Below are 24,109 nucleotides of genomic sequence, written 5' to 3'. Positions count from 1 at the left end.
TTTTGGGATTTCTTTTGTCTTGTTTGGCTGCAAAAAAATAAAGTCTATTATTCATTACACCACGCAAGTCTATTCTTCATTACACCACGAAACCTAACCTCGAAATGTTTGATATTAGCCAGGTCATTTTGACAGATCACACACATGCAAGAAAGCGACGAACAATTTTCTTGCAGTTTGCCGAACTTTTCTTCCTCGTGTGAGATCTGTCAAAATGACCTGGCTCCATACTGTCAAGTTTTCATTCATAAAATGAGCGATCAGTTGTTCTGAACCGTCTCGTAAAATGGTCCATAGACATAGGGGGCGTCCATAGATTACGTCATGCATTTAGCCAAAATTTTGTGCCGGAATTGTGCGTGAGCTTGATTGTTCTGCTGCTGATGATGCTGGCCGGAGTTTTGTGCCGGAATATGGAGTTTTTCCTCTTTCAACTTCTGGAATGTAGTTCAATTATTATATAGTTTACTACTATTTAAGTAAGAACAATTCACTACACTTTTTCGAAAACCAAAAAAAAATCTCACCGGAAAACACTGCCGCTCACAAAAGGCGCCTTGACAGAAGTGACAAAAATGGCGTAGGTGATTCTGCGTGAGGGTTTGCGTAACGCTTACAGTGCCCAAATTCGTTTGTTGTGATTCATGATTTTATGACTCTGCGTTATGTTTATACGACTCAGCGTCTGGTTGAGATGACTCAGCGTCATAGTTTTGTGACTCAGAGCCATGCTACCATGACTCAGTTTTATGCTATTCAATTTATGAACACGAGCTTAATTTTTTCATAACGCTTTTGACGGCCATGGCTTTTGTTGATGGAATCAGTTATTTTTATTCATGATAATCGTTGTTAACGTCACGATATCATGACTTGTAGTTACAATATCATGAAGCGACAAGTTTTATGATTTCATAACATTTTAGTCATGGATCCGGCAACGAATTTTTTCCCGTGCAGGCTTTCATACTCTTGAAATGCTTGCAATACCTCCTCGGCTGACTTCGTTTTCAAAAAATAGACGTACATTCTCCTCGATTTATCAACGGTAAACGTGATGAAGTATCGGTTTCCACCGATCGACGACACCTCCATACTGCCGTGAATCGCATATCTGTCCCATTTGCATAGGAAACCCAGCAAAGATGGGACTGATATGTGATTCACGGCAGCATAGGTCCGCAAATGTCGGTGTAAACTGTTTCTAATATCTCCTTCGAACGGTTTCCTTGCTTTTTGAATGGTAGTCTTGTCTGTTCTCCAAGAGCACAAATCTTACATGCTTCGAACATCTTCTCATCGAACGATATTCCTGTTACAAGATCCTGCTTCAGCTGCTTAAGTCCATTCAAGTGTAAATGACCCATCCTTTTGTGCCAAAGTTCCAGATTTGTCAAATCAGAGCATACCAGGACTGATGATGTATCGGCTTTGTCAAACTTGAATAATCCGTTCTTACGAGATCCTGTAGCGAAAACATTCACAGCGGCGTTCACAACTGTGCATCCATCCTTATCGAATATCACCTTGTTACCGTTTTCTACTATTTGACTCACGGACAGTAAATTCGTACATAGTTCTGGTACCAGCTGAACGTTTCGCACATCTATATTGGGATCCGCCGGACAGCATTCCGATTTCTCAGATTCGTATCACCAATTGCTTCCACCTTCATGGTATCTTTGTTCGCAGCAATTACAGTTCCGCTTCCAGGTCGTAGGTTTTTCAGCAAATCTCTGTTCTTGGTCAAATGCGTAGTCGCTCCTGAGTGGAAATTCCATTCGTCTTCATCGTCCTTGGTAGTAGAGAGAACGGTACAGAAAGCATTTCCTTTCCTCTCACCTTGACGAAACTTGTTCGGGCAATTCTTCGCTATATGACCAAATTTGTGACAGCATCGACATTTTGGTCCTTTCGACGACGACTGTTCTTCGTGAGGTTCTCCGTATTGCTTGCCACCATAACGTTCCTCTTTTGAGGTTCCTTGGATACAAATGCTGTACTCACCAATGGTTCTTCCACCTCCTGAAGAAGTTTCGTCTTGATCAAATCACCTTTTATCGCTACTCCAGAACTTGAAATTGCCATCACCATCGGTTTGTATTCCGGAGGAAGGCCAGCAAGTAGTAGTGCTCCTACCCACTCTTCGCTCACGTCGAATCCAATCCCTCGTAGTTGGTGCGATGTTGAAACAATCCGGTTAACGTAGTCGACCATTGACGTGCAGTTGATCAACCTTGTATTGATTACGTTTCTCAGCAGTCCGACCTTCCGTTCAGTTCCCGAATCTTTAAAGGCGTTTTCAAGTTTGGTCCAAGCTTCGTAGGCAGATTTCGCTTCTTGTACATGAACATAGTTCACTGTATCGAGCAGCAATATAATCTTCGCTTTCGCTCTTCTATCCTTCTTCGCATTAACCACCGGCATCGTTCCATCGGCATTTGGTATCGGCTTTACGGCATCCCACAGCTCTTCCAGTTCCGACAATGACTGCACTGCAAATTTCCAGGTCATCCAGTTTTCACGTCCCAACAAACGCTGTATTGCAGGTAGACTTGATACGCTTTAGCTTGTAGGAGCCGCCCAAGCACGATCTCCGCTTCCAAAATGTCCGCCGCTGCTTAAACTTCCGGGGTTAGCCATTCTTTCAATTACTTCGGTTTCAATTCCTGGACTCATAACCTATTGAAAATGGCCAGAGTAAACAAAGATACGTGTTGATTGGATAACGGTTTATTAACGAATAACGAAAATGAAAAAAATCTATCTGACACTTCCGTTGCTTGTACTACTTGATCATATGTCTGTAGATCGGCCTACTCCAACAGGGATGTTTTGTAGACCTTGCATTGTCTGGCGACGGTGGGGGATTTTCTCGTTGGGTTGCGGAGCATCATGGTTGCCAGTGAGTAGTAGCTGTATACCTATATGTAGGGATCATAAGGGATAATAAATATAGAATATGAATATAATCCTGTTCAAGGAACTATGGCATAAGAAAATGCATCGAGGAGTAGAGATGAGAATTGTGAAGACCGTCGTTATAGAGAAAACTTGAATCATAGTAGGCGTCTAATGAGGATTCAAATGTGAACGTCAGTTTGTTGGTTAGTTTTATATCCTTCAAAAGAAGAATAATAAAGATGTTGACAAGTCCAAGGCTTGTGCAGTCTCTCTGTGTAGTCCAATGACCACCCGTATTTATACTACCTTAGGTAGACATAATGACTCATACCTAGACATTTAGGTACTGTCATGAATAGTATTTCATGTAGGTAGATAAATATCCAATGCACACAACCATTAGGTAGACACTACAGTTAGCTTTTGCGATAATGAACGTGTTTAAAAGAAAAATGTTAAGTGTTTTGAATTGAAAATGAAATCATTCACAAAAAAGTCCAAGAATATTCCGATCACTACACTGCACAGTGATGCGAGGGCGGAAAAAAGTCGAAAAATCAACTTACGTATTTTGATTCAAATGTATTTTTTTCATTTTTTCTCTACATTTGAATAGTCTATTTTCAAAATTTGGTGCTGATTGAACGAAAATTGATTTTTTCCAGAGCTGTGGGTGTAAATCATACTTGAAATTTAAGCTCCCATATAAAATGTATGGAAAAACAAAAACAAACTATCTCTAAGTTTTCAAATATGAGCACACATTTGTACACATTTGACGCCATATTCATTTTTAAGATTTTTTTGTCAGCTTTCAGAAAACCTAGGGGTTATTTTGCGCAAACTTGCGCAACATATGTTTTTCGGCAAAGAAACAACTAGAAAGCCCATATGTTGAATGACATTTGACCTCCTGCTTATAGTTAGCGTATTGCTTTACTTATTTTGCGAATAAAAGGAGATACATGTATATCTTAAAATTGTTACGATCGTATTGCTTCCATTTCTTATCTTTTATCATTCAAATTTTTATTTTTAAGGCTCAGACGTCATGAAGCTTTACGAAGCCATGCAAGCAACTCATACATAGACGAGAGGTCAATGGGAAAACATCTTTATATCTAAATTATTTCCAACATTTTCTCAAATTCTACATTGAAGAAGTTTCTGTTCATTTTTATTATCTTTATTAACGAGATTTTCAGCCCAGGGCTGGTTCATCTCGGTAATTTTCTGTTCATTTATATCGGCTCAGCTACCATAGCGCATAACAGAGCCGATGTTTGTTGTAGAATGTTAACATTTTTATGTGTGAAAAGTATTTTAAGACAAGACATAAATAGCTATACTGCGCGCAGGTATTCAGCAAGAGTACGATGATGATGTCTGTGTTCGATTTATGACCGTTCCAGAATATTTTCGTATTTAAAATTTCAATTGCAATGGTGTCCTTTTGGGCCCTGTAAAAAGGACCAATTTTAATAAGAAAGCATGAAATGACCCTAACATTCAAATCTGATCTATTGATAAGTTGGTTGGCATGAATTTATCAACAAGCAAAAGTTTGATATTCGCGCAAAATGTAACGCGTGGTATGTGTTAAACGCCAAAAAAAAAGGTAAATTGGCATAGACAATTTTCAGTAAATAACTACGGAAGTCTTTAAAGAACTTTAATTGAAGCTGATGAGCAGATTTTGTTGAAGCTGGGACGTTACGCCAATAAATAGAAGGAAGTTATGTTTATCGAAATTGTAAATCCACGTATCTAAAATAAAAAAAAAAACAAAATACTTGAACTTATTATTCCATGTTAAATATATCAGGTTTTGTAATTGTTTGCATTACACATTTCTGGTAAACTTTTTTGTCCTAAATGAGTAATTACATGCTTTTGTTTTTCTATCGGATATTTTGCCTAATTCAGATAGATCCTAATTTTCGTAACTTCCACAAGCATAAGCCAATAACTCTATGCTCTGGCTTATTTTACCGATAGCTGTTCGAAAAATATTTCTTACCAACATTTTTTTAGTATTGATTCAACATTTTTTGAGTTCATGAATATTAGAAATTTATGGAAAATATAAACTGAACGATAATTTATTTGAACCGGTTCATAACTAAGTTGGTTTTAACCAGTTTGCAAAATCATTTAGTTGCGTTGATCTGTCATTCTTTAAAAATAATAATGTTTTTTACACTGACACTGCACAGGCGGAACTTTTTTATTAGGCTGACCAGATTTGTCCCGTTTAAATACGGGACACATTCCGGAAACTCAACAAAAAGAAAATCAATGTCCCAGAACAGAACTGCATCATGTAAAGAATGCTATTTCAGCTAGAAAGAACGAATAATTAAATTAAAAACGTTAACTATGCTTCAGAGATGAGCGTTTGAAAATTTTGTTGTCCCGTTAAATACAGGACGGATGGTCAGCCTATTTTTATTCTTTTCAAAAGTTTATCGGATTAGTGAACCGGCTTTCCTTGTCACTTATTTTGGTCCTATGTTTAATCGTTCATAAAAATTAATTAACAATTATCAAGGTGGACAACAAAATTAATTAACCGGTTCATAAACTATTGTTTTTGATTAACCGGCTCTCAAAATTATCTTTTTTTTTGTCGAATGGGCATCCAATTACTAGCGGGATGAATTTCTTGATTTTACCGGTTCGAAAATGAACCGATTTTCCAATTCACTTATTTTATTTTTTGTGAAAGGTTAGCCATAAGAAGTAATTATAGAACAACTATCCTCAAGAGATATACTGTATTTATTTAACCGGTTAAAAAATAGATCGGTTAGACAAAACAGTTTAACAAATAATGTATTCTCCGCTTGTTTATCATCATAAGGGCCTGTCCATAAACTACGTAGACTCTGAGGGAAGGGGGGGGGTCTGGCCAAAGTCTACGGCCCATACAAATTTCGAAAATTTTGTATGAACGAAAGTCTACGAGGGGGGAGGGGGGGTTCTGAGATTGCCAAAATTGAGTCTACGTAGTTTATGGACAGCGCCTAATGTATAGAATATCAGCATAATATTTGTTGGACGAAATCCTTGATTTTACCGGTTCAAAAGTGAATCGGTTGATCAAACCGGTTCGCAAAATAATACATTTTATTCATGTTTAATTTCCCATGAAAATAAATTATAAAAAAATTAACGATTTCTAATCGGAATTATAAAATATTTTTTACCGGTTCAAAAATGAATCGGTAAAATGAACCGGTTCGGCGAAATAAACATTTCTATTGTACTATTCGTTTCTCACTCAAAAAAATCAGTTATCTCCATTGGTTCCCTTTTGGACGTTGGAGGGTAAAAAACATTCCCAAATTGTCCACTTCCCCAGGGGAACCAGGATTCCGGAACGGTCCTGAAAGTGGCCAATGTGGCCCATAGGAAGTCAACATGACTTCTAGTTCACTTATTGTAATAAATAATAAAGTTTTTATAAGCTTTGAACGAATATCATGCATGTGAAGACTTTTTGCCACCTTTTGTATGGAGCCGCATCACTGTGCACTGTAGACGTGGAATCAATGGTGATTGAGGTGAATCTGTAGCGTAAAACTTATACAGTTGCATGGACAACAATGACCAGAAACCTCGAGCGTTGATTGAATGGTGTTGCGGTGGACTCTGTGCAGCATGAAAGTTCTGAGCTTCGCGATATTTTGCAAGCCCTACTGCAGTGTCTGACAGTCGTGGAGGCACTCCATAGCACCATGGGTAACAGAAAAGTAGAGCAGGTTTCTTGACCGATTTAGACAAGGAATTTTCCATGCATCAAGATAGGCTGAGAATTTTCTTCTGAACTGCAAACAACCCTTATCCAAAGCCTAGTTTGGAGGTTTCAACGGTATTCAGCGACCGGCTAGTAACCTTTCAAAAAAAAAACGTATTGTCCATATTGACATTGCTTTTATTGCCATTTCCGGCAATATCAGTCGTCCAGCATGCCTGAAATAGACGTAAAAACGTGAATTTGTCAAAGTACGTTTAATTGGCAAATTGAGGGATAAATTTGTGAAAAAATTACAACTTTTTTTGGTTGGATTCGAACCCACGACTTCGTATCGCTAGTTCGGCACTTTAACCAACTTAAATTGCCATACATAGTTAAAGCGCCGGACTAGCGATACAGGGTCGTGGGTTCGAATCCAACCAAAACAAGTGGTAATTTTTTCACAAATTTATCTCTCAATTTGCAAATTAAACGTACTTAGCCTAAAGATACTTTTTTACGCCCATATTGAATTAAGCTTATTAACCAAGACTTGCTTTTCAATTTACAGTGATCTTCTTAGATTCATACCACAAAAGGAAAATATTGAATCTGATTAATTTGGCCGCCTCTATGGCTTCAGAAGGCCGACCGTTGGCCAGATCAGAGGTAAGATCTTTTTCTTAAGGGTTTTAGTATCGATCTTCTCAATGTATACACTCTTTTTTCTTACAGAATCGTTAACCAGGATAAAACAAAATTTAAGCTGAACTGAAATATTAGGAAGCAACATGGCTAAAGAGTACGACTACCTGCTGAAGGTGCTTCTCGTCGGCGATAGTGACGTAGGAAAGCAAGAAATCCTATCCGGATTGGACGACGGCTCATCGGAGAGCCCGTTCTGCAGTGGAAGCAGTGAGTGTACTAAAGGATTGCTACCTTATAAGAATTACTAATATTTCCTTTATTCCAGCTGCATACAAAACAACCACAATCCTGCTCGACGGCAAGCGGGTCAAACTACAAGTGTGGGACACCTCCGGCCAGGGTCGCTTCTGCACCATCATCCGGTCCTACTCCCGCGGTGCTCAGGGCATCATTCTAGTGTACGACATAACCAACAAATGGAGCTTCGATGGGCTGAGCCGGTGGCTAAAAGAAGTGGAAGAGCACGCCCCGGGTGTCCCAAAAGTCCTGGTCGGCAATCGGTTGCATTTGGCCTTTAAGCGGCAGGTCGCGGCCAAACAGGCCGAACTGTACGCCTCCCGAAACAAGATGGCCTGCTTCGAGATTTCCCCACTGTGTGATTTCAACATCCGGGAGTCGTTCTGCGAGCTGGCCCGGATGGCCCTGCACCGGAACGGGATGGAACGGATCTGGCGCTCGAACAAGGTCCTATCGCTGCAGGAACTGTGCTGCCGGACGATTGTCCGGAGGACCAGTGTCTACGCGATCGATACCCTGCCACTTCCTCCCTCCGTCAAATCCTACCTAAAGTCGTACGCCCTGACCTCGTCGCAGTGTTTGAACACGTTCCTGCACCACAACACGGCGCCGGCGTCCAACGCCAAAAACTTCAAGTGCAAAACTCCCACCGGCCATCTGAAGCTGCATCGGAGCGGCATAGGCATCGGCAGCGGGGGTGGCGGGGCCAGCAGTGCCATCGGAAACATGCGAAACAGCTGCGTGATATCCTGATTGACGTCGATCGTGGCGTCGCTGCGGCGCCTCTTCATCCGACGGCGGCGACGCCGGGCGCGGAACGACGGCGATGGGAATGGCGGAAGCCGCCGGAGTAGCCACCACAGTGCTTCGGCGGTTATCATCGGGAACACCACGGCCACCATCACCGGGCGTCGAACGGTGCCGGTTGGGTCGCAGGGGGGCGGCGGAGGAGCGGAAGGGCCGGTTCAGCGTCGCGGCGGTGCTCGGCATGGGAGGAGCAGCAGCAGCAGAAGCAGTGGGTGTTGTTTTTAGGGACGAAGCGTTTTTAGTAAGTACTAGAAAGTTTGTTTTCTTCATTAACTATGATCTGTTTTTTTTTACTATTATTTAATAGAAAGAGGGGTTGCTTAACTTGTTTGTTTTTTGTTAGGAATGGCGCGAATTTCTTGCTTTTGAAATATTCTTTTTTTTTAGTTATTTTCTTTTTTTTATGATTACATCATTATTAGCTCTGGAACTCCGTTGAATACAGATTGGATTGACTTCATCATTATGAATTTAAATGCATGGGTTAGGGTTAATTTGAAGAGATAATACAAGCTGTGTTTGTTGGTTTCTATAACATGTATTTACACAGACCTACCAGAAATTCTAAAATCATACGAATGTCCTCCGGAATTTCTTCTAGTCGTTCCCCCGAAGGCTCCACGGAGAAATCCTTCAGTAGTTCTTTCGGGAGTTCCGCTAGGAGTTCCACTGGGAATTCCTTCAGGGGTTCGTCCGGGAATTTACCGTTTACATTTTACCGGGAATTCTCTATGATATCGCCTAGGAAGTTCTCTTGGAGTTATATTGAAAATTTCTCTTCTAGTTCCACTGGGAGTTTTTGTTTGAGTCCCTTCGGAAATTCCTTTACGCGTTCCACTAGAAATTCCTCTACTAGTTTACTACTACTAGGCTGTGTCCCAGAAGTGTTTCTTCGGGAATTCTTCTAGGAATTTCCACTGGTAGTTCCTCCATGAATTCTTCCGGTAATATCTCTTGGAGTTCTACTGTTAAATTCTATAGGAAATCCAATGATAATTCTCTTTGTGCTCTGCCGGGGATTTCTATAAGAGTTCCACTGAAAATTCCTCTTGCAGTTTTTCGGGAGAGCCCTCTGGAAGTTCATACGGCAATTCTTGACGAATCCTTCCCAAGAATCCCTTTAGGAGTTTCTCCGGGTATTATCCTGGGAGCTGTTCCGAGAATTCCACTAGCAGTTGCCCCAGGAAATCATCTAGGAGTTGTTCTGGGAATTCCTCCATGACTTCCTCTAAGAATTCCACTGGAAATTTCTCTAAAAGTTCCTGAGCAAAGTTCCACGGAAAGTTCTGGAGGAGTTTTTTTTTCGGGAAGTCAACTAAGAGTTCCTCCGGGAATTTCTCTAGGAGTTTAACCAGGAACGCCTCTAGAAGTTCATCTGGTAATTCCTCTAGCAGTTCCATTGAAAATTCCTCTTGGAGTTCCATTGAGAATCCCTTTAGAAGTTTCCACTAGGAGTTCATCTTTGAATTGGTCTTGGAATTTCCCTAGGAGTTCCACTAGGAATAGGACAGATCAGTGAAGTACTAGATTTGTAGTAATGAGCTGAATTTTAGTATGGTGAGAAGGTCAATTCTCCGTTTCTCCAATGAAATGGTGCAAAAAGCGTGGGTATTATGATTCCTTGCCTAATTTGATGCTGTTTGAGCAAAACTTTGGACAACAGTGTTGTTGTTTTCTTCATTTCTTGCAACATAAACAACATAGTTATCCAAAGTTTTGCTCAAACAGCATTAAATTAGGCAAGAAATCATAATACCCACGCTTTTTGCACCATTTCATTGCAGAAACGGAGAATTGACCTTCTCACCATACTAAAATTCAGCTCATTACTACAAATCTAGTACTACACCGAACGTGCCCCATTCTTCTGAATTCTACGAGGAATATCTCCAGAAGTTCTTCTGGAAATTTCTTTATAAGTTATACAGGAACACTGAGAATGCTGCTAGAAGTTTCCACTGGGAGCTCCTCTATGAATGCCTCCGGGATTTCTGTAGGAGTCCTACTAGGAATTTTCCGAGGCGTTCCACTAGGAATTCTTCTGAGTTGTTCCGGGAATTTCTCTAGCAGTTCCTCCGCGAAGTCCTCTAGAAGTTCATTCTGACATTTCGGATTTCCTCCAGGAAATTTTCTTTAAAGCTCCTGTAGGAGTTCCTACGCAATTTTTTCTAGGAGTCCCTTCGGGAGTTCCTGTAAGAGTTATGTCGGGAATTCCTGTTGGATTTTTTCTCGGAATTCATCCAATACTTCCTCCGGGACTTGTTCTACAAGAACCTCCGCGAGTTTCTGAAGGAGTTGCACCGGAAATTCAGTGAGAGTTCGTCCGGGAATTCTTCCAGAAACTCCTGCAAAAAATTCTAGGAGAACCTGTCATGCTTAGATAGGCCGGATCGAAAGTCTTAACATCCTATGTGTGGAGAAATTATTGAAATGGTTTTGGAAAATTTCCATGACAATTTATGAAAAAAAAAAAAGACAATTCACAAATACCTAGGGATTCCCAAACACACTTCGATAGAACGGAGCTTTATGTACAGCGTGGTTTGAAGTATCGCATAGCTGAGGAAGTTCATCCTGGAGGTTCTCTGGATCAGCTCTTTCACGAATTTCTTGGGATTTTTTTTTCAGAAGTTTGCCAAAGAATTCCACCAGGAAATTCAGTTCCTCGGAAAATTTTCAAGTTTTATTTACGATTTTCTTCGGCACATTCCCTGCCAATTTTCTTCAGGAATTCACATAAATTCATTGGCAAGTTCCTGGGCAATTTCAACAGGAGATTCTCTGCAAATTAAGTTTTCCTTGGTAGTTTCTTGGATGAATTCTTAGGGAAAGTTTTTTAGAGTTTCGTAGGAACTCATGAAGTGTACATTTCTGCAGTCTTGTTGAGTTTTGAAATTGGTTTTCAGTATATTTCTAAAAAATATTCGGCCTCTGTTCCTCGAGAAATTGCTCGAGTAGCTCCTGTGGAATCTTCATCACATTTTTTTTTGGAGTATGGTGACAAAATTGTGCTAGGGAAATGTCAGGATTTTACAAATTCATGTCTTAACCTACTTAGAATTTTGTCTCGAAGTTCCTCAGTATCTAGTTTTTATGATTTTTCCTGTATTTGAACGAATTTCTTTGGGATCTTGGTAACGGTCCCCGAGGGGTACATCAGGAATTTCAAACTATGGTTTCATAAAACAATAAATACTTGTAGAGTTCTTCGAGTATTTCTAACCATTTTTTTCACACATTCCCTGATAATTTCTTTCAGAAGATTCACTTGAAAATGTCTGCAGAAATTCACGGGGAAATTTCTGCAGGAGCTTTTCGGAAAAAGTCCGCAAGTATTCCTTAGTAGGCTCCTCTGTGAATTCATAGGGAAAGTTTTACACAGCTTCTCAGGAAATCGTGCATTACCAATTTCTTTGGCAGTTGCTTATAAAATTCTTCCCGGAGGTTATCTGTAATTCCTCCTCACTAAAGCCCTAAAAAAATCAGGCAATAGTTCGAAACAGAAACAGTTCGAACAGAAATTCGTCTCGAAGTTCCTTGAGAATTTGACTTCATATGTTGCCTTCACGACGTTTCTACATGAATTCCTTTAGGATCTTCTTTATGGTTACTAAGAAAGGATTCACAATGAAGATTTATGAGGAAATTTAAGTTTAGCTGCAATTTCTCTAGTAGTTTATCCAATGAATTTTCGATCTACTTTTACAAGCAATTCTTAACTCTTGTATCCTGCGTTTCGTTTTTGCGTAATTTCAAGATGTTTATCTATAACATTTTCTAAGATCTGTTTTGATTTTTTGAATGATGAACAGAAAGAACATCTGAAAAATGTAGAGAAATGCTTATTTAAACATTTTTTATATACTTTCGTTGAAATGATCTTTAAGAAGAAATATTTTATACTAGAAATAGTAAGCTTTATGCTGAAGTATCTTAAAACTAGAAAAGTTCATCGGGCGAATTTTTCGGCAATAAATTCAACAGTTTTCTGTGAAATTCTCTATGGTCCACTGCACGAATTTATGCTGGCCTGCTTACTCTCACGCGAAATTTGACGTTTGAGCGGTGCCGACACCGCTCAAACGTCAAATTTCACGTGAGAGAAAGCAGGCTAGAATAAATTCTGGCAGTGGACCATAGATTTCCTTAAGAAATATCCGCAAGAGCTTTTTGATCAGTTCTGAAAGATGCTCCCAGGGGAATTTCTTCAGTCAATGTACAAGTTTCCCGAAAGTTATCAAAGTAGTCTCTTGTCATTTACCAAAGAATTTCCCGAACAATTCCAGTTAAAGATTCTCTGCATCTTCCTTAGATATTTTTCGAAGAAATTTCTCGAAGATGTCTTGGCAATGTCCCTTAGGAATATCACGGGTCTCATAGTTTCTCTGAAATTTCCTTCCGAAGTTCTTCAGAAATTCGCTCCAGGTGTCCTTCGATAAAACCATCCAGAAATTCTGCTGGAAATTTCTCAAAACAATCGTCTCGAAATTTCTCCAGAAGTATCTGGAAAAGTTCCTTTAGAAGTTCATCTGAAAATTCCTTCAGGAATTACACAGGGAGTTTCAGTAAGAGTTACTCGGAAAGCTTATCATGGTTTTCCTGGAAAATGCCTCCAGAACCTCCTGGGAAAATTTCTCAAGAAAATTACTATAAAATCCCCTCTAAAATTTTTTAAGTATTCCTCCAGCAGTTTTTTTTTCTATAATTTCTTTCGAAATTCCTCCAAATAACTCCTGGAGTTTCATAGAACTTTCAGTATTCAGTCTGTTTCTTGGGACATATCCGCACAAATTCCTCGGGGATTTGTTCCAGAAATTAAACGAAAAAAATATTAAAAAGCTTCAAGAAAACTTCCTCTTAAAATCGCTCCTAGAACTCTTCCAAGAGGGCCCCAATAAATTCTTCCAGGAGTTTTTCGAGCAATTTCTCCGGAAGTACTTTGGGAAGTTCCTACAGTAGCTTCTCGGGAAATTGCTTCAGGTTGTTCTCAGAAAAATCAAGACAATTATTTCAGAAGTTTCTATGGAACTCCTTCCTCGAGAATTTCTTCTTGTAGTTTTATGGGAAAATCTTCTTAAAATCATCCAGGAAAGCAATTGGAAAGTTTCTTGGGATCTTTTAAATCTTTTTAGCCTTGAAGCAAGTTCTTTACTTGTTATTCGAAAATTGTCTGCAGGGATTCACGATCAGGAGTTGCAGAGAACTTCTTTAATAGTTCATCTATGAATTCTCTTGTATTTATTAAAGAAATTCCACCAATTCCTTGGAAAACACTTTCTTGAATTCTTCGGGAAATCCCCTGGGGACAACCTCTTTAAGTTCCTTTAGAAATCCCTCGGGAGTAAAAAAAAATCCTTCTAAAGTTATTCAGAGAACTTCAGCAGTGGTTGCTGCAGAAATTTCTATGCAATATCTTCAGATACTACTCTGAAAGTTATTTCATGAGTTTCTTGAGAAATCACTCGAAGAATTTCTTGGAAGAAATTCCCTGAAGAGAAGTTTCTTCAGGACAACAAAAATTCCTTCAAAAGTTACTTGGCGGATTTTTTTTCCCGAAGAACTGGAGCTTTCTCCAGGAGTTCCTCAGGGAATCTCTGGCAAATTCTTTCAGGAGCTCAAAAATCACTCAAATAGTTTCTTGGAAATTTTCTCCATGAATATCTTCGAAGATTGCAACTGGAATTCTTAGGGTAATCTCTCTTAGAAGTAATCGGGAAATCTACTAAAAGTTTGTCAGAACAGGAATTTCAGGAATTATTCGAGAGAATCTTCCGTTATATATTCGGGAAGTTCTTCGGGAGTTGCTAAGGAAATTCCTCCTGGAGTTCCTTGAGAAATTTCTTCAAGAAAAGTTCCTTTTCCTTACCTGAAGAAATCCATAGATAAATTCCTCTGGAACAACTCTGAAAGTTCCTCCACGAGTTCGCCAGTAAATTCCTCCAGGAATTATTCGGTAACTAACTCCAAGAATTCCTCTAGGAGTTGGTGAGGGATTTCTCGGAAGAGGGATGGACATTTCTTCTGGGATTCCTTGGGAGATTCCAGCTGGAGTTCCTAGGGTAATCTTTCGTAGAGAAAAATCTACTAGAAGTTTCAGAAACTGCAGAAACTTCTTCAGGCGTTCCGCGAATTCGTCCGGAAATCTCTCCAGGAGTTCCTCAGGAAATTCCTTTATGAAATGCTTAGGAAATTCATCCCAGAGCTCCTCGGAGAATTCAGCATTAGTCGCTGGAGAAATTCTTGAAGATATTCTTTTAGAGCTACTCTGAATGCTCCTTCATGAGTTCACCAGGAAATTTTCCCAGGAGATATTCGGGAAATATCTCGAAGAAGTTCACCAGCACTTGCTTGGGAGTTCCTCAGAAAGTTTATTGGGAATTATCTTCATGGATTTATTGGAGGGTGCTAGCTGGAGTTCCTAGGATATTCTCACCTAGACTTAATGGGCATATCTACTAAAAGTTCCGCTAGTAGGTAATCAAATAATTTTCCCTAGAATTCGTTCCAAAAGGTGTTCGTCCCCTGTTCCTTGGATTTTTTTTTTCAGATGTGAAATTCATTCAGAATTTCCTCGAATAGTTTCTTTAGAAGTTTTAAGAGTTCCTCTGGAAGTTTGCGTGAAATCGCTTCCAGAAATTATTTCAGGAGTATCTTGGGAGGTCTCCAGGAGCTCCTCAGGAAATCACTCGGAGAGTTTCTCTAGGGATTCCTTGGGGGATTCTAGCTGAACCTTTTAGGGTAATCTCTCCTGGAGTTAATCGGGAAATCTACAAGACGTCCTTCAAGACTAGGAATTGCAGAAACTCCTCTAGGAGTTCTGCGATGACATCCTTCAGCATATATTCAATTTGTAAATTTCTTGGGATATTCCTTCAGGAGTTCCTCAAGAAATCACTTCGGGAGTTTCGTAAGAAAAGCCCTCCCATGTTCCTTGAAAAATTCTTTCAGATGAAGTTTGTTCAAAATTTCCTAGAATAGTTCCTTCAGAAGCTTTTGAAGTTTCTTTGAAAAATCGTGAGGAATCTCTTCAAAAAATAACTCCAGGAGTTTCTTGAGAGACCTTTCCAGGAGATTTCTCGCAAATTTGTGAGGAGCTTTCAAAAATGCATTCAAATAGTTTCTTGAGAATTTTCTCCAGATATTTCTTGAAGGATTTCAGCTGAAATTTGTAGGATAATCTCTCCTGGAGTCACTCGAGAAATCGAATGGAAGTCCTCCAATATATTTTCAAAAATCTACAAAGTTTCCTCCTGGAATTCGATGGGAAATCTCTCCAGAAATTTCTAAGGAAATCATTTCAAGAGTTTCGTACGATATTTTTCCCGGAGTTCATTGGGAAATTCCTTTCGTAGAAGTTTCTTTAGAATTTCTTCGGAATGCTTATAAATTCGAGAAATCTTACTAGAAGTGGTTCAGGAAATCACTCGAAAAGTTTATTAGAAAATTCTGTAGATAGTTCCTTGGGAAATAACTCCAAGTTTTCATCGGGAAATTACTCCGGAAGTTTTTTGGATAATGCCTTCAGGAGATTCTTAGGCAATTGCTTGGGAAATACATCCAGAAATTCTTCTAGGAATTCATTGAGTAATTTTAATCAGGAGTTACTAACTTGGAAATTTCCAGGAATTCAGCGCTAAAATTTCTATATTTGGGAAGAATTTTCCAAGGAGTTCTTCGACAGATTCTGCCAAAATAGTCTCACGAAATAGCTCCTGGAATTTCTTCAGAAGTTACCCAACAGAGTTGAAGAAGTTTGTTCTTGAAGGTTTTTTTTTTATTACCGAACAAATTATTGATGGAATTCCTAGATATTTTGCCAATAGAGATTCTGGAAGGAATACCAAAGCCCATTCTGGAGAAATTGACAAAGAGCTTTTTAGGGGCGTTTCAAAAGAACTTCTTGGCGGAATCGTTGAAGAGGTTTCCTGAATGAGTCAAAAAACGCAATTTGACAGAAACTGTTCAAGTAATTTCAGGAACAATTGTCATCGTGAAAATTGATGGAAGAGCTTTCGAAGATACTCAAAGAGGAATTCCGCCAAAGGCCTTCCAGGAAATGAAGAATATCTGCTGAACAAATTCCCGGAAGAACTTCTGATCGTCCACTAGAAAGAATTACTGAAAGAATTCCTGAAATAATATTTATTCTTTCTAGAGAAGTTCTCCTTCCACTTTCTCAGAACAATTGTCGAAGGGACTTCTAGTTGAATTAGTAAAAATATCAAAGTGACTTCTAGTTAAATTTGTTGGACTGGAGAAAAAAACAGTTTCTCGATAAATTTCTCTTCGAGGTAATTGGAAAAAAAGTTCTTGGGAAATTGTCTCAGGAATTCTTTCAGAAATTCTTCGAGAAATTCACCTAAAGTATTTTATCCAGAAGCTTTTCAATAAATCCCTTGAAAGTTCCTCGAGAATTCCAGCAGGAGTTCCTAAGAGATGAACCAGCCAAAGGCTGAAGTCTCTAAAATAAAGCGAATTGAATTGAGGAGTTCCTAAGAAATTTTTTCTACGAGTTTTCAGGGAAATACGTTTAGCGATAGTGAAATAGTCATCAGGGAAATCCAAAAGCTACTCAGAAAACTGTTCCAGAAATTTATGAAGAAATTCCTTTGGAAGTTTCTCGGAACAATCCTTTGAATTAACGTCGAGAAGTTTCCCCATGGGTATCTCGGAAAGTTCTTTCAAAAGTCCATCTAGAAATTCCTCCAGAAGTTCTTTGGGAAATTTCTTCAGAAAGTTATTTAAAAATCATCCCAGAAGTTTCTTGGAAATTCCTCCACAACTTTCCACAATTTTCTCTGAATACTTTCTAGTCTTGGGATATCTCGAGGAATTTCTCGAAGAATCAATTCAGGAATTTCTTACGAAATTTTTCCAGAAGTTGGAAAATTCCCTCAGGACAAGTTTTTTTATAATCACATCAGAGAGTTCCTTTGGAAGTTTCTTAGGAAATGAATTTTTCGGAAACTTCCTCCAGGAGTTATTCAGAAATTTCGTGCAAATTCTTTTCCGGAAATTCTTTGAGCAATTAGTTGGGGATACTTTCCGCAAACTTTCTGGAAAATTCTGTTAGGAACTGAAATGAAATCACTGTAACAGCTTCTTAGGAATTTTCGCCAAGGATTCCTTGGACGATTCAGCTGGAGTTTCTGGAGTTCATCTCGCCTAGAGTTTATCGAGAACTCTACTAGAAGTTTCTCATGTGCAGGAACTGCAGATGCTCATCTGAGAGTTCTCAAGTAGTTTCTTGAAAAAATAACGTCAGGAATTTCTTAAGAATTGTTCCCCGAAGTTGGAAAATTTTCTCAGGAGAAGTTTGTTTTTCAGAACCACATCGGAGAGTTTCTTTTGGAAGTTTCTTAGCAAGTCCCTTTATGAATTCTATAGAAACTTCCTCCAGGAGTCAGAAAATTCGTGCAAATTTTTTTCCAGAAATTCCTCCAGGACTCCAGCTTTTTGGTATTTTTTTAGGAGCTCCTAAAGAAATCACTGAAGAAGTTTTTGTTTAGGAATTTTCTCCACGGATTTCTTGGGCGATTCTTGGAGCTTCTGGTGTCAATCTCTCCATCTCTCCTAGAGTTTATCGGGCAATCTAATAGAAGTTCAGCAAGAGCATTAAGTGCAGATACTCCTCTAGGAGCTCCACTTGAATACTTCCTCCGGAAGTTTCTTAAGAAATACTTCCAAAAGATCCTAGACAAATTCCTCGAATAATTCCTGGAGTTAGTTACGATATACCGCCAGGAGCTCCTCTGTAAATCATTCGAACAGTTTCTTAGAAGTTTTTTCTAAGGATTCCTTGGAGATATTCTTCTAGAGTTGATCTAGAAATTTACTAGAAGTTTCTTAAGAACAGGAATTGCAGAAACTCTTCTAGGAGATCTGCTAGAATTCCGGAAATTCCTCCAGTAGTTAATCAAGAAATTCCTCTTTCACTTAATCGAGATCTCTGTAGGAGTTGCTTGGGAAATCGCTTTAATAGTTTCATAAGAAGTTTATCCCTCAGGAGAAGTTTCTTCAGAACAATAGCGGAGTGTTCAATAAGAAGTTTCTAGGGAAACTCCCTTAGGAGTTCCTCCGATACTTCCTTCGGGAGTTGCTTTGAAAATTCGCGCGGAATCTCTTTCAGAAATTCCTCCAGCAGTCCCTTGAAAGATATCTCCAAGAGCTTTCTAATAAATTCTTTTTGGAGTTCATTATAGGGTCACTTGAAAAGCTTCGTGGGAAATTTCTTCAGGAATTGCTTGGGTGAGTTCAGCTGGAGTTCCTAGAGTTATCGGAAAATCTACTAGGAGATCCTCGAAAGTAGTACTCTTAAAGGAATTCTGTGACTAAATCCAGTGTTTATTCAGGAAATTCCGCAAGTAGTTAATCAAAAAACAAAATCCTCCTGGAATTCATCGGGCAATCTCTCTATGAGTTCCTCAAGAAAATACTATTAGATGCTTAGGAAATTCCTCCCAGAGTTCCTCGGGGGATTCCAGCAGTAGTAGCTGGAGGAATTTCTGAAAGAATTTCTTTGGAGCTACTCTGAAAGTTCTTTCAGGAATTTGGCAGGAAATTTCTTCAGGAGTTATTAGGAAACTACCTCGAAGAAAATCCTTCAGGAGTTGCTTAGGTATCTTCGTAAAAGTTTCTTGGGGATTTGTTTCAGGGATTTATTTTAAAATTTGTTGAGGAATCTCTTTAGGAGTTACTCAGGAAATCACTTCAGGAGTTTCTTAGGAAACTCCTCGCGGAGTTTTTTGGGGAGTTTCTTTCAGTTTCCACCACATTTTCTAGAAAAATTCTTATTCGAAGTTTTTTTTTGAATCTTTTTAGGAGTTCTTCGAAAAATTTCGTCAAGAGTTCCACCTCAGGAAATTCCTCTAGTAGTTACTTTAGAAATTCCACCTGGTGTTCCTCGAAAACTCCCTCCAGGAGTTCCTCAAGCAATCACTCCAAGAGAATTATTTCAAAAGTTTCTCGGAAAATCACTCCAATTGTCACTCAAGAGATTTTTTCGGAAGTTCCTTTTCAGGAGATTCCTTCAGAAGCTCCTAAGGTAATCCATCTAGGAATCTCTTTTGATATTCTCCATGGTATTCATGGGGGAAATCTCTTCAAGATTTTTCAGATAATCACTTCCGGACTTTCTTATGAAAGTTGGAAATATCCTTCGGGAGAAGTTTCTTCAGAACTTCTTCGGAAAGTTCTTTTTAAATACTACTTCCTGGGAGTTCATAGGAAAATACCTCTAAAAGTTCCTAGGGATATTCATCTAGGTATTCCTAATTTTTGAACGTCTTCTAGAAAGAAAAAAAACATACTGATGGACTTCCTAGATGAATTTTCTAATAAATACCTGGAGAAATTCCAGAGAAGGTGGAAAACTTCTCAGGAAAATTGTCGAAGGAACTTTCAGTTCAATTAGCAAAACGCTTGTAGGGATGATTTAAAAAAAAAAATGGGTCCTTGAGTGATTAACTCTTGGAGAAATTGGAAAAAAAATCTTCTGAAGTTCCTCGGGAAATTACTTCGGGACTTTTTTTTGAAATTGTTTCAGGAATTCCGCGGGAAGAAAGCGTAAGAAGTAATTGGTTAGTTCCTCCATAAAATTATGATAGAATTCCAGCAAGAGTTCCTGTGGAAACACTTTCAGGAATTCCTTGGGAAATACAATCAGACTTTACTCGACGTGTTTCTTCATGAAATCTTTGAAAAAATCTCCAGGGGCTTACTGGAAGATTGCCAGGAGGAAGCTTCTGTGAAATTCTTAGTGAAAAATCTTCGGGGATTTTATACGAGTTCTTCAGGAAACCGCTTCGAAAGTGTTTCAGGATTATCCTGCAGGAGCTCATCTGGAAATATTTCCAAAAGTTTCTCAGATTTTTTTTTCCAGAAGAGTTTTGAGAAATTGGTTCAGTGATTGTTCGACAAAATGCTTCAAGAGATCATCGGTAAATTTCGTCAAAAGTTCATTTAGAAATTCCTTAGGAATTTCCCCTGAATTTCTACGAAAAATCCATGTGAAAAATTCCTCGAGCAACTCATTCAAGAGCTCTTCGGTTCTTCCAGTTGTTAGTGAAAATATTCCCCCTGGAACTTTACAAAAAATTCCTCCTGGGAATCACTATAGAAATTCATTGGTAAATACCACTTTTTTTTTGAAAATTTGAGTTTCTTGAAAAACTTCTCTGAAAGTTGTTCGGAAAGTTCGAGAAATTGAAAAAAAAAATTCCAATAACTTTCCGGGAAAATCTCCCAAGAATTGTTCGGGAAGTTACTCCAGCAATTCATCGGAAGGTTCCTCCAACAGTAAATCGGGAAATCTCTCCTGAAGTTTCTCGAAAAATGTTTTCAGAAGCTCATCGAAAAATATCTCTAGCTCTAGTCTTTCTTCAAGAAACTTCTTAAATAGTTATTGAATAAATTTATCCTGAAGTTCCTCGGGACATTTCTCCAGGAGTTTCTCAGCTAATTATTTTAGGAGATTATTGGTAAATTCTCCCAGGAGTTCCTGGAAATATGTCTCCAGAAAACTCTTAACAAATTCCAGCAGGAATTTCGTCAAATGTAGACCAAACGGTTTTTTTATCTTCAAGTTGTGTAGAAGTCCAAAATGAATCACCATACCTGAGTTATGTGAACTTTCCTCAATAAACAAAAAATAGAAAATTTAAAAAACTTACTTTTTGAAAAAATAGCACAAAATATTCGTTATTCAAAAATCTTAACAAAACAAAATTTCTACGTAGCAGTTTGGCAACCTTGTTTTTCTGAATAGCTGTCACTTGTAGACATTGCAGTGCTGCCAAATGTCTTTTGTCTATTTAGAGATTTGTTTCAATGACAATTTATAAAATTTCTTCGCAACCATTCAGTTTGTTCAACGGCGTTCCCATATCTTTTTATTTCTTTTGCTTTATTTTGTTTATTTTTCTCGCCTTTATTATGATTTTTCCCTCTCTCCGTAACCTCGATTGGTTGTACAGCAGAAACTACTGTGAAGAATGCTAAGCTATTCGCCAGACATTCGTGAACGATCGAGATTTGACTGATTGCGTCTGTTTGTGTAGTATTCGTGTATTGGTGTGAATGTTGATGTTTGGGAACGTTTTCCTAGAGTGTAAGCATTAATTATTTCATTCGAAAAATCTAAAAAATACTTCTAAATTATTAATTGGAAATTTTTGAAAAAGAAAATGTAAACAATTTCTATCATTATATATCGATAAATATACCAAATACTAATTTTATACATTTACCCCTCAATTACGGCATAACATAATGGTAAAACAAAAATTTCAAATCAAATCACTCTGCAGCAGCGAAAAAAGTGAATCATAACCCTGTAGCGTTAGAAAACAAAAGTTGTATACACTATTTTGTAAGTGAAATCAGTAACTTAACACACAAAAAATAAAACAATATTATTTATAGCGTGAAGTAAAACTTTTTGTATAAACAGACAAAAGATAAACAAAACAAACAAATCTGAAAACAGACAAACAAATCCAAACAAATCCATTGAAGGCTATCAAAACAAATCAAGAAAACACGTCCAACTCTTTGCGCAACCGCAAGCATATAACATTTCTAAACTCGTTTTTTTTCTCGAAAATTCAATAACTGTCACCGCGTCATCAAACTGTCATCCACATTAAACAATTCATTCAGTGTTGCCATACCCGCGGCGGGACAAAATCTACCTACTAATGTGTGTGTGAGTGAAAAGCGAAAAGCGAAAAACGAAAAACTGATTTCCATTTTTCAGAATAAAATTTGTAATTGTACTACATACCTACCCACTAGGATTGAACGAACGTAATCTCAAAAGTTATATTATGTAAACAGAAAAGCAAGCGTTACAAATATTTAGTGGCGTAGTCTACGAAATCATGACACACTTTGATTTCCAAGTTTTCTGCGCAGTCACGGTTGGATTACCATTACCGGCGAGTGCATGACTGATCATATATTTAACAGCAATTCAGCTTTGAGTTGTTTTTTTTTCGATTTTTTACCCATATTTTCGTAACCACGGTTGTCTTGTCTCTGTTTTTTGCTAACGAACGATATACATAAGCCAGAAACACATTCAAATTCCACGCACACATTACAATATATTCAACAACACTGTACTAGGGCGAAGGAAAATTTCGCCGACATCACTCTCTTACTAAAAAGTTCTCATCTTTTTCACATCTTTGAAAAAGGTTTCAAAGTGACCGCGAAAATTTACACACAAACATTTGAAAACAAGAAAAAAAAACAAAACACAAAACTGCGAGATGGGCGACGAGAGTGTGAAGTTTGACACGTTTTTACCTTTGTACCACAGAGAACAGACGTCCAAGTCCAGTCCCGAAACTGTGTAAGGAATTTAACGGCCATTTGAAATCGGCAACACAAGTGGCAATAGCGTGGCGCTGCAATCGGTTAATTTCCCATACTAATTTAATTCACCACTTGAAATGTTTCAATTCACCACTGACTGTGGCAATATGGTGTTTGGTGGCGTTAGTGTTGTCATCGTATATTGGTTTGCAACCTTACTCAAGTAAAGATTCAAATCCTTACACAACTTTCCGAATGAAATTTGTTCTAGCCTGGATGTCTGTTCTCTGTGTTTGTACATAACAACTCTATACCAGCGTATTATTATATTTCGAGTATAATGAAAGACTTCGAAGAAAAAAATAAGCGCAGAAAATAAATCGACAAACAATGAAACGAGAGTGTTGTCCGGGAACACGGGCATTTATTCACCACAAGGGTGTATCCGAAAGCCTTGAATTTTGACCAGCTTGCAATGAACGCTGGTAGCACGTGGTCTGTCAAATGCACATCAAGCAATCTAGTAGGCGCGCAAATGGTCGTCGCGCGTCACTCACTACTTCGTGAACGTCAAAGACACAAGTTACTTTTTTCTGGGGGCACCCTCTTGTCCACAATAATTCCAAGCTCCACATTCGCCGATCCTGTCAGGAGAATAGCAAATCTGCGCTGGATGGTTTAGTGCGGTTTAGTTTTCCTCGCGTGTGTGGCGACAGTAAAAACAGCTCACAGCGCATCTGGATGACCTCCCTCTTAAAGTGCCATTAGACTGTTTGCTATGATGACAAATATTTGGCCAAACAAGCCCAACAAATGACCAACACAACGAGAATCATGGCAACCTTGGATGAATGTCGGACTACAACGACAAATATATTTGTTCGTCTAATGGACTCTTTACTTTTGTATTGTAACCAATTCTGTCTCATGGCGACAGTAAAAACAATCCACAGCGTGTCAGGCGACCGCACCTTAGCTTTTATGAGAAATTCTGTCCCATGTCGACCATAAAAACGGTCCACAGTACGTCTGGATGACTGCAGTTTAACTTTTGTAAGAAATTCTGTCTCATGACGACGAGTATGACGAGTAAAAACAGGCCACATCGCGTCCGGATGACCACACTTTTACTTTTGTAAGAAAATCTGTCTCATGGCGACAGTAAAAACGACCCACAGCGCATCTGGATGACCTCATCCTTAAAGTGCCATTAGACTGTTTGCTATGATGACAAATATTTGGTCATACAAGCCCAACAAATGACGAACACAATGAGAATCATGGCAACCTTGGATGAATGTCGGACTACAACGACAAATATATTTGTCCGTCTAATGAACTCTTAACTTTTGTATTGTAACTAATTCTGTCTCATGGCGACCGTAAAAACAATCC

The 24,109-nt window shown here is 38.6% G+C and overlaps 1 protein-coding gene across 2 annotated transcripts in view; it reads left to right on the top strand.

The window, feature by feature from the left end:
* LOC109431151 (ras-related protein Rab-40C) overlaps positions 1-23,110 on the top strand; it is a 33,076-nt gene extending 9,966 nt beyond the window's left edge. Inside the window, exons 2-4 of one of the 2 annotated variants that reach the window (XM_019707356.3) lie at positions 7,215-7,312; positions 7,379-7,558; positions 7,617-21,990. In XM_019707356.3, the coding sequence (XP_019562901.1) occupies positions 7,435-7,558; positions 7,617-8,341 (849 nt within the window). In that variant the 5' untranslated portion in view covers positions 7,215-7,312; positions 7,379-7,434 and the 3' untranslated portion in view covers positions 8,342-21,990. Of the gene's footprint in view, positions 1-7,214; positions 7,313-7,378; positions 7,559-7,616 lie in introns of those variants that run through there. The other variant, XM_062843874.1, reaches the window with a different exon arrangement.
* The last annotated feature ends 999 nt before the right edge of the window (positions 23,111-24,109 follow it).

The sequence above is a fragment of the Aedes albopictus genome, chromosome 1 (genome assembly GCF_035046485.1).
Source record: "Aedes albopictus strain Foshan chromosome 1, AalbF5, whole genome shotgun sequence".
NCBI lineage: Eukaryota > Metazoa > Arthropoda > Insecta > Diptera > Culicidae > Aedes > Aedes albopictus.
Note: the sequence above shows the minus strand (reverse complement) of the source record. Positions and strands in the feature narration are given on the sequence as shown.